The sequence below is a fragment of the Oncorhynchus masou genome, chromosome 12 (genome assembly GCF_036934945.1).
Source record: "Oncorhynchus masou masou isolate Uvic2021 chromosome 12, UVic_Omas_1.1, whole genome shotgun sequence".
Taxonomy (NCBI): Eukaryota; Metazoa; Chordata; class Actinopteri; order Salmoniformes; family Salmonidae; genus Oncorhynchus; species Oncorhynchus masou.
This window is the reverse complement of record NC_088223.1, coordinates 53,100,976-53,115,337: the sequence shown is the minus strand read 5'-3', so window position 1 is coordinate 53,115,337 and position 14,362 is coordinate 53,100,976. Positions and strand designations below refer to the sequence as shown.

Below are 14,362 nucleotides of genomic sequence, written 5' to 3'. Positions count from 1 at the left end.
AAGCCCTCACAGCAAGATCAATACATATTCTCTTATTGATTACATACAATGACTAAAAAGGTGGCAATATCAACAAAGGCTCTTTAATAGGCAACATTAAGACAAGAGTAACGTTACGCATCAGATGGGTCAAAATACATTTCAAACACAGGAGGACAAGTAATAACAAAATCATGTTCTTTAACATTTCATACCAAATTCTTAGCAGGAAGAAAAATATAACAATTTGTTCAATATTGACGTGCAAAAATAACCACTGAATGCGGTACATGACCCTGTTCCCTTGGGTCCAGAGAACCCACTACGCATGTTGGATGTAACTCCAGCGTTGCATTTTAAAGAAAATGTTCAATATTGTCAACGGTAATGTACATTTTCCATAATGGCAGATGGACCAAGTCTGGTTCACAAGGATCATACACTGGGAAAGAGATTGACAGCTTTAAAAGGCTGAAACTAGAAGTGTGCTCTGATCAGACAGACACCCCTTCAGATAAAGATGGTTCCCCTTTTCTATCTGAATTGGTCAATCAATACCAGAAAGAATTGGGAACAACTGCAAGTGATTACATATTTACATTACATAGTGGCATTAATAGTTAAAGGAACATTCAGCAATATGACATGACAATAAGCAGCAACTTCTGACAAAGAGAGTAGGACGCAGCCATCACATTGCATGAAAGAGGAGGGATTTCCCAGCTGGTACATATATGCAGTTGTTTATCAGTATGTGTGGGGTAGGTGCTAGTAAGGCTTTCCACTCTCTCTGAAGTTGCAGTTGTTTATGGTAAGGTCACAATGATGAACCTCAGTTTAACGTCACCATGACACTAATAGTAGTTAACTGGGACATGTTTTTTAACATTTTATTGAACCAGGCAAGTCAGTTAAGAACAAATGCTCATTTACAATGAAGGCCTACCGGGGAACAGCGGGCAGAACGACAGATTTTTTTTTTTTTTTTACCTTGTCAGCTCAGGGATTTGATCCGGCAACCTTCCGGTGGCCCAATGCTCTAACCACTACGCTCCCTGCCGGCTGCATAGAACTCCATTCCGTCACAAAATACATACGATGAGCACCTTAAAGGACTTGTATTTCCAGCAGCCACATGGCTGTTATACACTAAAGCTGTGTTCGAATACCCATACTAACATACTGTACACTACATACTATAAGTTCATTTTAGTATACTGTAAACGAACGGTATCCTTTCAGTTGAGCGTACTAGCGCTTCTCCTGTCTACCGGAGGTTGCTGCTTGCTAGCATAACAAATTGCTAACTTGACATCTTAACATTTACATTACATTTAAGTCATTTGGCAGACGCTCTTATCCAGAGCGACTTACAAATTGGTGAATTCACCTGACTTCATTAACAATGTCCATTGAGAACACACAACGACTACCACTTAGCTATGCTAACAATGACATGAATAATCAAGTCAATAAACATTGGGTAGTTAGTTAGATAACATATTGTTAATATACTGGCAAGTACACTATATTATTAGGCAACTAACATAAGGTAGGTAGCTAACATAGTGGAACATTCAAGCAACTGCTGCAATGCTATGCGGTTTGTAAGGCTAGCGTAGCTAACAAATTGTCAGCCAATATAACATAACTTATTTGAAGTCATTACATTGGACAACATTTTCTTAACATTTGTCATAATAAGTTAAAGCAATGAATTTGTATTCGCTCTCGTTGTATTTGGCTGCATATTTTCCACAATTGTTTTCATTTTTCAAATCTGGGGCGGCAGGAAGCCTAGTGGTAAGAGCGTTGGACTAGTAACGGTTGCGAAAGGTTGCAAGATCGAATCCCCGAGCTGACAAGGTAAAAATCTGTCGTTCTGCCCCTGAACAAAGCAGTTAACCCACTGTTCCTAGGCAGTCATTGTAAATAAGAATTTGTTCTTTACTGAATTGCATAGTTAAATAAAGGTGAAAATGCTGTGAAGCCACACCCATTTCCTGAAAAATTGCATTATGGGCCCTATAAGCATGGAAATAGTGTCCACAGCTTGTATACTTCATATTTTGGCAAATGTCGTACGGCATTTGGGAACTTTAGGCATACGAATTATATCCATACCTATAACAATGATAATAATACATACTCAATTTATGTCACAAATAGTATGTTTAGTATGAGTATTCGAACACAGTTTAGGTAGGTTGTTGGGAGTTGTATAGGAAGGTAATTAGCAACGAGAGAAAAGGGGGACATGATACATAGGTACATTTCATATTGTATAAAATACTTTCACATTTCTAAGATTATAAAGCACTAAATGATAGATGTGGCAGAGGGTCAGACAGGCAAATGAAGTGTCTCTGAAAACAATAGGTTACCCTGGTCACTGGACAACACTAAGGATGTAGATAGATAGCCTGTTTCTCAGGAAAGGAATGGAGGCTTTCTCACACAGTACAGTAATGGAATAGGAAGACTCTTTCAAGGTCGCGTTCTAATGCTGTAGGCAGTAGACAGAAGGATGAGCCCATCCTACACACAGTCCACATCATCCCCTTCGGCTCCCCACTCATCAAACCTCATCTGAGGGGAGGGGGCAGCAGGGTGGAGGCTGTTGATGTTGTCCAGGGATTCTGGGTCCGGGTCGTCTCCCACGCCTGCCTCCATGTTGCCAGACTCCTCACGGTGAGTGCGGACATGCTTGCGCAGCGCCGCAGGCTCCTTGAAGGTGCGGTTGCAGAAGGGGCAGCTGCAGGGTTTCTCTCCGGTGTGGATGCGCTGGTGGTGCTTCAGGTGCTGCAGTCGGCTCAGACGCTTGCCACAGATGGCACACACGTAGGGCTTGTCACCAGTGTGGGTGCGCTGGTGCTTGCGCAGGCCGTCTAGGTGGCGGAAGATTTTAGGGCAATCAGAGCAGGAGTAGGGCTTCTCGCCGGTGTGAATGCGAAGGTGGGTTTTCAGGGCCCCTGACTCCCGGAAGCGTCGGCCACACACCCCACATGGGTAGGGCTTCTCTCCTGTGTGGATGCGGATGTGCTTCTTCAGGCTGGAGATGAGGCGGAAGGTCTTCCCACACTCCAGACAATGGTGGGGGCGATCTGCATCTGGGTCTCCTGGAGAGGTGGATGGTCCTGCTGTCCCTCCTGCCCTACCTGGGGACATGCTGTCACTTCCTACTGCTCCAGGGGACCTCAACGCCACTTTCTGTCCTGCCAGTCCCCCCTGAGCCGGACCAAAGGTAGCAGGAGTTGGCCGCATGGGTTTTGGTTGGCGGAGAGAGTAGCTGCTGGAGCGTGATGACCCCTCCTGCTCCACCACATGGATGTATCCCAGATCATCCACATTCGGGGCAGTCTGCTCACCACCACCAGCACCCCCGGCGCTCCTCAGCCCTGCCCCTCTACTGCAGGTCGGCCCTGGACCTGAACTTGGACCAGGCCCTTGCTCTTCTTTGATCTCAAACCTTGGTCCTACTGCTTGGGTCCCCTGCTGCTGCTGCTGCCGCCTCTCATCTGTTTAGTACAAAATAACAGAAAGGGATGTCAGAAGCACATAGACATTGGATGTTTCCATTCATTCCAAATGAGCTACAACAAATTGGTAATGATATTCTCCCTCTTTATATCAACATATAAACATTTGATTGCCTTATGACAAATAGGAATAATTTACCTGGCCGGCTGGGGTCAGAGCAGATGTTAGGTGTGTTGGGAGCATAGGAGTCCATAGAATGGTTGGTCACAGAGCCATCTGATTGGATTGAGAGCTGACACATTTTATAGTCATCCCTGGAGTTATAACCATGCAGAGACTCACTGAGAGAGCCACCCATCTCTAGGTTGACCCCGGAAACACACCGGCCGTCCGCACCATTCACATTACGATTGCTCTGGCGGTCCCTGTCCATAGCTGTGGTCATAGAGCCAATAGATGTGAGAGACGGGGCGAAAACTGACTGACCCATGGTCTGTGCACCAGGGAAAGGAATTTGCAACTGGTCGATTAACTTTTGGGCGCTGCTAAGGCATTCTTGTAACGTCCTCAATTCCACTTTGAGTCTTTCGTTCTCCTGCTCCTTGTTAACCAGCTCTTGTTGGGTCTCGTTGAGTACAAGTACTACCTCGCCCAAGAGGGTATCTACAGCAGCGGTTAACGTGGTTTCAATGGTCGGGGCTAGACGTGTCTTCAGTGAGGATACAGTCATGTTGCCCTGGCATGCTTGGTGCCCATACTCAGCCTTCCCTACTTTACGATCATAACAAGGACTAGTCCCAGATCTGTTTGGGGTGTTGATTATACTTTGTTTACGATTAGGACCACTGGCTGTGCTATTGATACTCAACGGAGAATCCACGCCGCTATTACAATTTCCTCGCCTGGATGCCATAGCTAGGTAGTTACTACGGTGACCAGCTAGCGCCGCCTGAGAATAACGCAACTTCAGTAGCTAGCAAATTCTTTGAACTAGCTATTAGTTAGTCTAACGTGAAAGAGAAGTAGCTAGCCTTAAGCAGTGCTACCTACCTGTTAGGATCATAGTGATGACAATGCGTCAACTTAGTTATTGACAAGTTAGCTAGCTAGCTCACTGACGTTAGTAAAAGCGGAAAAAAATAACTAACGTTAGCTGGCTAGCTACGTTAGCAAGCAAGCTAACGTTAATTGACTCCGTAATGCTAGCTAGAAAGCAAAATATACTGACAGTGATGAATAAAAAATGTTCTGGAAAATTCAACAACATAAGTTTGTTATTACTATCACGTTATATTAAAAGCGTGTCTGGGGTAAACTTGCACTGTTATATAAAATATAGTGATCCTCGTCGCAATGCCTCTAAAGCGACTCGACGTCCATTTTCTAGGTAGAGTAGGGGCGTTTCACTGTCGCACATGAATGACATCCCACTGTTCTGGGGTGTAGTCATTATGCCGATTATGTTGCAAAACGTTTCGTCTGTTGCAAAACGTTTTGAACAGAAACCGTTTACTCCAAACGGAAAACGCAAACGAGAGTTTCTATTAGACAAATATAAGGTAGGTCCCATAGAAATAAGAATACTATAAATACGAATATTCTTATTTCTATAGTAGGTCCCTCCCCGTTTCGTCCCGTTTTTACCGTTTGGTTATTAAACGGTAAATGGTTTCCGTAATGAATATACCCCTGCATTTCTCGCTGATATGAAAGTCAGTTCCAAAAGTTTCGAACATTGTATGCACCCAAGGCGTGTTTTCGTTGAGACGGAGCACTTGAGGCAGCGTTCGGAGCGTCGGGGAGCAGGCATCAGACAGCTTCGTGAATAGACGTTATAATGTATATAGACGTTATAATGTATTTTGTTTATGTATTTTTTTTATTTCAGCAGGGATGCTGAGACCACGGTCTCTTTCGCAGATGAGACATGCATGAACACATCAATAAACAACAATTACACGATTTATTATTTTTAACCTTTATTTAACTAGGCAGTTAAGTCAGTTAAGAACAAATTATTCTTTTACAATGACGGCCTACCCCAGCCAAACCCTAACCCAGACATTGCTGGGCCAATTGTGCACCCTCCTATGGGACTCGCCAATCACAGCCGGTTGTGATACAGCCTGGAATCAAACCAGGGTCTGTAGTGACACCTTTAGCACTGAGATGCAGTGCCAATGTGTAGTTTTGTCACACTTGCAATTAACATTAAATGCTCTGGTGAACCCAATGCCACAGATGTCTCAAGTTTTGAGGGAGCATGCAATTGGCATGCTGACTGCAGGAATGTCCACCAGAGCATTTAATGTTAATTTCTCTACCATAAGTCACCTCCAACTATAATATGTGAGTAGAGCTGGAGTGGAGCGTACCCAATTTGACTGGAGCACAGAGTAAGATTCCCAAAGGCTGGAGCGTTGGCTTTCTCACCCGCTCCAATTATTAGCTCCAGTAGTGCTCACTTCACTAGCTCAGGGCATGCCCGGCCCAGCATGCATTTGTAGTCATCTTGTGTGCTGCTATAGCCCCTTGCTTTAGCTACTGTCATGTAATTCACTAAATATTTTCATAAAGAAACTGATAAAACACACAGGTGCAAAATCAAGGTGACTTACAATGATGAGGACCAAGAGCAAGAGAGGGAGTGCGGTGATGTAGTGTCCACAACTAAAGAATCATTGTGGAATCTGAAAAGACACATATCCCGAAAGCATGACGGTGTACTTATTATGTGCACATCCTAAAAGAAAGGACTGAGGTGGATAAATAACTAAGTGTGTCGTTGCAGCAAACTATTTATAAACTAAAAATGAGATCTCTTAAATGGTTTGTTCATTTTTGTTCTATTATCTACACAATATGCAATAATTGATTTTGGCCCAATAGGCCTGTCATATTCCCATGCATGTTCAAGGAGCTTTCTGTTTTAAATGTGGGTTATTTTGCCTAAAAACATTTAGGCCTACCTATAGAAAAATAAAAACAAGTGCATCTCTGCCCAACCTGTTTGTTTACATTTACTTTGTTGACAAGCTTTGGAGAAAAAAAATACTTTATATTTTGGGTTTTGATACTACAGTTGAACTAAGCTCATTGGGGCATTGATAAGTTATATTCTTAAAGGATCAATGGGTAGGCCTATATATAATTCATCCATAAATCCAAAAATGGATGTAGCAACTCCAGATTGCCCCTTTAAGGAGTTTTGGAGATTATTCCATATGAGGCGCAAAACAACTAAAAGCAGATGTACCTAACTCAGTGGAAACACTGGTAGAATCATCGTTGTTTCCAAGTCCTTTCAATGAAATGACATTGAACCAAGGTGGAATTGATGTTGAATTGGCGTGGGTACACACTGTGTTCTGTCTTTTAAATCATTTTCAAACCAGCTACACATAGCCTGTTCCAGACCAATTAGTCAAAGCCTCTGAATAATTACTGAGTGATCCACAGTATCGAAGGCTTTAGACAGGTCAATAAAACTGTCCAGACAGTGTTTCTTCTTATCCAATCAAAGAACATAATTTCAAGACATGGAATATGAGGGTATACTGAGATATCGATGGGCTGGACAATACTTTTCTCATCAATCATTTGGAAAAAATGTATACTTAAAAACTGGAAATCAACCAATCCTCCATTGTTAACACAATGGAAAGGTCAAATGCTTTATTGTCTAAATGTTGAAAGTGCATGGGTGACTGAGAAACAAAATGGTGCAGTTTGAGGCCATGTGACGGAGAGTAATATGGGTGCTGGAGATGGGGGTGTGAGCAAGTGAGTCTGGACTGGGGTGATGTTGTGGATGTTTTTTTTCGTGTCTGTTTGTCGTCGTTTGTATGTGTATGTTTTGTATTGTAAAAAAAAACATAAATAAAATCTTACAATTAAGAAAAAAGGATTGAGAAAATCATTGAAAACCAAAGAAGTAGCAGAGATGATGTTATGACCTGGTCTGAAACCTGACTAGTGTATATTTAGAATACATTTCCTAGTTAAAAAGGATCTAAGTTGAGTATTTTCCAAGGATTCTAGAATTTTTTATTTATTTAGGTCTCACGGCTCACCACCTTTGTGAAGAGGAAGGCTACTTTACAGACCCTGAGGATGGAACCAGAATCAATTGTAAGGTTAAATATGTGTGTGAAAGATTCTGCGATCAGAGGAACAGAAAGCTACAGTAAGAAAGGATCAAGCAACTCAGCCCCAGTGGATTTATTTCCTCATCAATCTTGTGCAAGGCGTCTAGAACATCACAAATATAAAGTTGATGAAATAAAAATAAGGATTCAATAGAAGTTGACAGAACTCCCATCGAGCTAACTAGAGGCTGGGAGAGGGGCAGTCAGTAGACCAACTGATCAGGGTAAATTAAACTACCATTTCTTTCAAAAGCCCGTTGAGATAAAATGCTGATTAAAAATAACACTTACCTAATTTTTCTCAGTAATGATGCCAGAGTATGACACAACTTGCTTAGGCAGGAAAGGAGAGGAATTTCCACGCTTTCAGCGCATTAACTTTTTTCAAAACTTTAGACTTATCACCAGCAGAGTCTGAAATAGAACATAGAAAGTAGCTAGATTTAGCTTTCTTGGCCGAAGGAGTGCATCTATTTCTCAATTACATTAAAAACTGCTAATCAGCTACAGGGTCCGTTTTTCCAGCCTTGACCGAGGCCTGATTTCTCATCATAACAGGATCTCAAAGTTCTAAAGAGACCAAAGCATTTGTTTAGAGGGAGGTGTTTGTCTGCGAGAGAAAGAGAAATAGATTAGACCAAATCTAGAACTGATTCTATGCAGCCGATGGAGGAAAGGTCAGAGTAATATATATCAACGAGAAAACTTGTAGAGAATAAAACAAATAAATGATACAAGGATCAGTGCTAATCTGTTTGGTATCTCTAATACATTCAATGGGACAGTGATTACTTAGATTTTTTTACCCCTTTTTCATGGTATCCAATTGTTGTAGTAGCTACTATCTTGTCTCATCACTACAACTCCCGTACGGGCTCGGGAGAGACAAAGGTTGAAAGTCATGCGTCCTCCGATACACAACCCAACCAGCCGTACTGCTTCTTATCACAGCGCGCATCCAACCCGGAAACCAGCCGCACCAATGTGTCAGAGGGTACACCGTGCACCTGGCAACCTTGGTTAGCACTCACTGCACCCTGCCCACCACAGGAGTCACTGGTGCGTGATGAGACAAGGACACGACGCTAGGCCAATTGTGCGTCGCCCCACGGACCTCCCAGGCGCGAACCCAGGGACTCTGATGGCACAGCTGGCGCTGCAGTACAGCGCCCTTAACCACTGCGCCACCCGGGAGGCCTTACTTAGATCATTAGCAAAGACACCACTGGACAAGTACTTGTAATTCTGACAAATAGCCCCCACGTCAGTCAGTGAGGAGTTTGCTGGATTTTTAACATTAATCAGTGTGGGTTTTGCAATCAAGTTTTATATTTGTATTTATAATCGATCCCCAGTACTCTTCCTGGGGTCCAGAAAAATTAAGGCAGCTTATACAATTTTAAAACATATCAATACATTCACAGATTTCACAACACACTGTGTGCCCTCAGGCCCCTACTCCACCACTACCACATATCTACAGTACTAAATCCGTGTGTATGTATAGTGCGTATGTGTGTGCATGTGTCTGTGCCAATGTTTGTGTTGCTTCACAGTCCCCGCAGTTCCACAAGGTGTTTTTTCTACCTGTTTTTTTAAATCTAATTTTACTGCTTGTGTCAGTTACCTGATGTGGAATAGAGTTCCATGTGGTCATGGATCTATGTAATACTGGGCACCTTCCATAGTCTGTTCTGGATTTGGGGACTGTGAAGAGACCTCTTGTGGCATGTCTTGTGTGGTATGCATGGGTGTCCGAGCTGTGTGCCAGTAGTTGAGAAAGACAGCTTGGTGCATTCAATATGTCAATACCTCTCATAAATAAAAGTAGTGATAAAGTCAATCTCTCCTCCACTTTCAGCCAGGAAACTGACATGCATATTATTAATATTAGCTCTCTGTGTACATCCAAGGGCCAGCCTTGCTGCCTGGTACTGAGCCAATTGCAATATTCCTAAGTACTTTTTTGTGGCACCTGACCACACAACTGAACAGTAGTCAAGGTGCGACAAAACTAGGGCCTGTAGGACCTGCCTTGTTGATAGTGTTGTTAAGAAGGCAGCGCATCGCTTTATTATGGACAGACTTCTCCCCATCTTAGCTACTACTGCATCAATATGTTTTGACCATGACAGTTTACAATCTAGTGTTACTCCAAGCAGTTTAGTCATCTCAACTTGCTCAATTTCCACATTATTTATTTATTATTATTTAAGATTTAGTTGAGGTTTAGGGTTTAGTGAGTGTTTTGTTCCATATACAATGCTTTTAGTTCTAGAAATATTTAGGGCTAACTTATTCCTTGCCACCTACTCTGAAACTAACTGCAGCTCTTTGTTGAGTGTTGCAGTCATTTCAGTCGCTGTAGTAGCTGTAGTAGCTGACGTGTATAGTATTGAGTAATCTGCATACATAGAAACTCTGGCTTTACTCAAAGTCAGTGGCATGTCGTTAGTAAAAATTGGAAAAAAAGCAAGGGACTTAAACAGCTACCCTGGGGAATTCCTGATTCTAACTGGATTATAGTTTGAGAGGCTTCCATCAAAGAACACCCTCAAGTAACTCTTTATCCACATGATAGCAGGGGGTGTAAAGCCATAACGCATACATTTTTCCAGCAGCTATGATCAATAATGTCAAAAGCTGAAATGAAGTCTAACAAGACAGACCCCACAATCATTTTATCATAAATTTCTCTCAGCCAATCATCAGTCATTTGTGTAAATGCTGTGCTTGTTGAGTGTCCTTCCCTATAAGCATGCTGAAATTCTGTTGTCAGTTTGTTTACTGTAAAATAGCATTGTATCTGGTCAAATACAATTTTTTTCCCAGATGTTTACTACGGGTTGGTAACAGGCTGATTGGTCAGCTATTTGAGGCAGTAAAGGGGGCTTTACTATTTATTCTTGGGTAGCGGAATGACTTTAGCTTCCCTCCAGGCCTGAGGGCACATGCTCTCTAGTAGGCTTAAATTGAAGATGTGGCAAATAGGAGTGGCAACAGGCTTAGTTGAGCCTGGTTAAAGTCAAGACAAATATTATTAAAATGGTCTGATGCCGGGGTAAGCCAATCTAAATTAAAATCCCCTAAAATGAATAATTCAGATGACAGAAAAGGTTTTACATACTTACAAATAGTACAAACAGCATCCGGCAGTGCAACCGCTAATTTATTTTGGCTTATGGCCACATCTATAACCAAAACCTCGCATTTTGGGGGATAGTGATAGTTAAAGAACATGATGCCACAAGAGTTGATTTCACATATGTAGCCACCCCTCCCCCTTTCAGTCACACCTGAGATGTTGTAATCAGCAATGTCAGTGTCCTTATTCGGGATCGAGCCATTTCCCTAAGTCATGCGTCCAGATATCAAGAACCCACTGGGCACACACTGGTTGAATCAACGTTGTTTCCATGTAATTTCAATGAAAGTACATGGAACCAACATGGACATTGAATTAACATCTGTGCCTAGTGGGAAGGTCTTATTATTTCAGATCCACACATCAAAGTGGTAGGGTGGCTAGGGCCTAAAGGCCTAAAAGCAGGTAAGGAGGCAGGGGCTGGGCTAGGAAAATTAAAGAGATCTCAGAAATCTCTTTATGTTCCTAGGAGCTGAGTAGGGACGAAAATGGAACTGTGCTGACCCAGTAAATGCTTGTTTTTCTCTGGCGTTTCTCAACAGAAACATAGTTAGGAATAAGGTAGGTAGGTAGGTAGGTAGGTAGGCTTAGTTGTGTGTGGCCTGATGTCAAAGATGGTCAGTGTAATACAGAGTTTGTAAGCTGAGCAAAAAGCACATTGAAAGACACTTTTTAATCAATTTTAATGTTAAAATACAATTAAAAGGTTAATTTATGAACAAAAGATAAAGACTCATGTTGTTAACACAAAAACATACACTGGTTAAACCAATCCAGTCATTTTTTTGTATTAACAGTATTGTGGACTCACAGTAGGCCTATGCTATGGGTGAAACCTAATGGGGACCAAAATAAGCAAACACATTTTAAGGTGTCTGCATGGTTTACTGAGAAAATTAGGTTAAAATTAAATAGAAAAATACAGTGCCTTGCGAAAGTATTCGGCCCCCTTGAACTTTGCGACCTTTTGCCACATTTCAGGCTTCAAACATAAAGATATAAAACTGTATTTTTTTGTGAAGAATCAACCAGACACAATCATGAGACTGGGGAAAAATTGGGCGTGCAAAATTATTCAGCCCCCTTAAGTTATTTGTCTTCCAACAAGACAAGTTTTGCACATCGAGAGACATGATCCAAAACATAAAGCAAAATTTTCTTCTTTCCACAATTCTCGGAATGGTTTGACTAGGCCATTCTAAACCTGGATAAAACATTCCATTGTAGATTTTGCATGTTTTGGATCATTGTCTTGTTGGAAGAAAATGGCCAAGGTCAAATCAGTTTTCCAGAATGGTCCTGATCCATCTTCCCATCAATTTTAACCATCTTCCCTGTCCCTGCTGAAGAAAAGCAGGCCCAAACCATCTGTTTGACAGTGGAGATGGTGTGTTCAGAACTGTGTTGCTTTTAAAAACTAACGTTTTGCATTGTTGCCACAAATTCAATTTTGGTTTCATCTGACCATTCTTCCAATGTTTGGTGTGTCTCCCAGGTCAAACTTTAAACAACACTTTTTATGGATATCTTTAAGAAATGGCTTTCTTCTTGCCACTCTTCCATAAAGTTTGTGCAATATACGGAGTTGTCCTAACAGTCTCCCACCTCAGCTGTAGATCTCTGCAATCCAGAGTGATCAGGGCCTCTTGGCTGCATCTCTGATCAGTCTTCTCCTTGTAAAAAGTTTAGAGGGACTCTTGATTTGCAGTGGTCTGAGCTTGCACAGTGCTCCTTGGGATGTTTAAAATTTGGGAAATCTTTTTTGTATCCAAATCCGGCTTTAAACTTCTTCACAACAGTATCTCGGACCTGCCTGGTGTGTTCCTTGTTCTTCATGATGCTCTCTGCGCTTTTAACGGACCTCTGAGACTATCACAGTGCAGGTGCATTTATACGCATTAACAGGTGGATTTTATTTATCATCATTAGTCATTTAGGTCAACATTGGATCATTAACCTCACTGAACTTCTGGAGGTTTGCTGCAATAAAGGGGCTTTTTTACACGCCCAATTTGTCAGTTTTTGATTTGTTAAAAAAGTTTGAAATATCCAAAAATGTTGTTCCACTTCATGATTGTGTCCCACTTGTTGTTGATTCTTCACAAAAAAATACAGTTTTATATCTTTATGTTTGAAGCCTGAAATGTGGCAAAAGGTCTCAAAGTTCAAGGGGGCCGAATACTTTCGCAAGGCACTGTATATTTTTTAACTGCATTCAAAATAGAGGAGCATTGTCTATGTTTCACAGGAAAAAATAGACAAGTCTCAATACGTGTAAAAAAAATATTCACATCAGAGCAGATCCTTAGAACATCAGAACATCACGTTCCAATCACCCTTAGTAGTCCACTTGCTTCGGTTTTCCTTTCCTCCTGGTCTGTTTGGTGGGAGTTTTAGGTGTGGAGTCAGATTAGGAGTGTATGTCTGACAGGGAGTCTGAGGTCAATTCAGAGTCTGACTGCTCCCTTTTCCTCTTAGATTGGCTTTTCCTTGACTTCCTGTGTAGTGGGTCTTTGGTGGTAGAGTGTGGCCAGGGGGTTAGTGACATTTCCTTTTGAGGCGGAAGTGCCTGCCACACTGAGGGCAGGCAAAGAAAGGGCTTCTCACCATCATGAATAGTCTCGTGCGAAGACAGCACCGTGGGTGTCTTGAAGGTAGTCTGCACTGATAAGGTCTGTTTCCTGTGTGAATGTTTGTGACATTCCCGAAAGGTTATTTGCCTAAAACCCTTGCCACACTCTAGACAGATGGTCTCTCTTAATACCGTGACTTACGGACATGAGTATGTTGCGGAGACCTGCGGTGCCATAAGCTTTCCCTCACAAGGGAAATGCCTTTCCTCAGAATGTATCTTCATATGAACACTTAAGTCACATTTAATATTGAAACACTTTCCACACTCACATTTTAAGCCACTGATGTGCTTTTGTCCATGAAACCGTAACATTCCATGACTGATATTGGTCCTGTTTATGTGAAGCAATGGATTTACCACGTGGTTGGCAGTTATTCATCATTTCTGTTTCAGTAGATGGTTGATGTTTAATGCAGATGTTTGATGTAGATGTTTTATAGCTGTACCTGGCATTGGTAATGAGGGTTCTGGTTGTATTTCAATGAGATCCTGGGTCTGACTGGGAAATGTCAGTATGATGAGACTCATACTTTGACCATAATGGATGGGTCGCCTACTCTAAGTCCTCAATGACAGCATTTCCTTGGAGGTTTCAGGCTGATGATGGTTGTTTTCGATCATTGATGGGCATAGAGATGCTAGATGTTCCTATTTTGGTTTCAAATCTTTTTTTTACATCACTGGCATTCATGTGATAATTAGCCCATATGGGATCTTCATTTCTGATGTCCACCCTTTCATGTTACACATAGTGAATTGCTGTAGTTTTTCACACTTCGATCTTCAGCAGGTTTCACTTGAGTCATGCCTGATTCAATCTGAAATCATACACTATGTGACCAAAAGTATGTGGACACCTGCTTGTTGGAACAATGCTGCGGGGACTTGCTTCCATTCAGCCACAAGAGCATTAGTGAGGTCGGGCATTAGGTCTGGCTTGCAGTCAACATTCCAATTAATCCCAAAGGTGGTCGA

At 41.9% G+C, this 14,362-nt stretch overlaps 1 protein-coding gene across 1 annotated transcript; it reads right to left on the bottom strand.

The window, feature by feature from the left end:
• Window positions 1–64: 64 nt before the first annotated feature.
• On the bottom strand, window positions 65–4,862 carry LOC135550388 (zinc finger protein GLI4-like). Its single transcript, XM_064981136.1, has 2 exons — window positions 3,658–4,862; window positions 65–3,497 (listed from the first exon to the last, which is right to left on the bottom strand). Exons 1-2 carry the CDS (start codon window positions 4,370–4,372, stop codon window positions 2,518–2,520), a joined length of 1,695 nt encoding a protein of 564 aa, XP_064837208.1. The 5' UTR covers window positions 4,373–4,862; the 3' UTR covers window positions 65–2,517.
• Window positions 4,863–14,362: the final 9,500 nt, after the last annotated feature.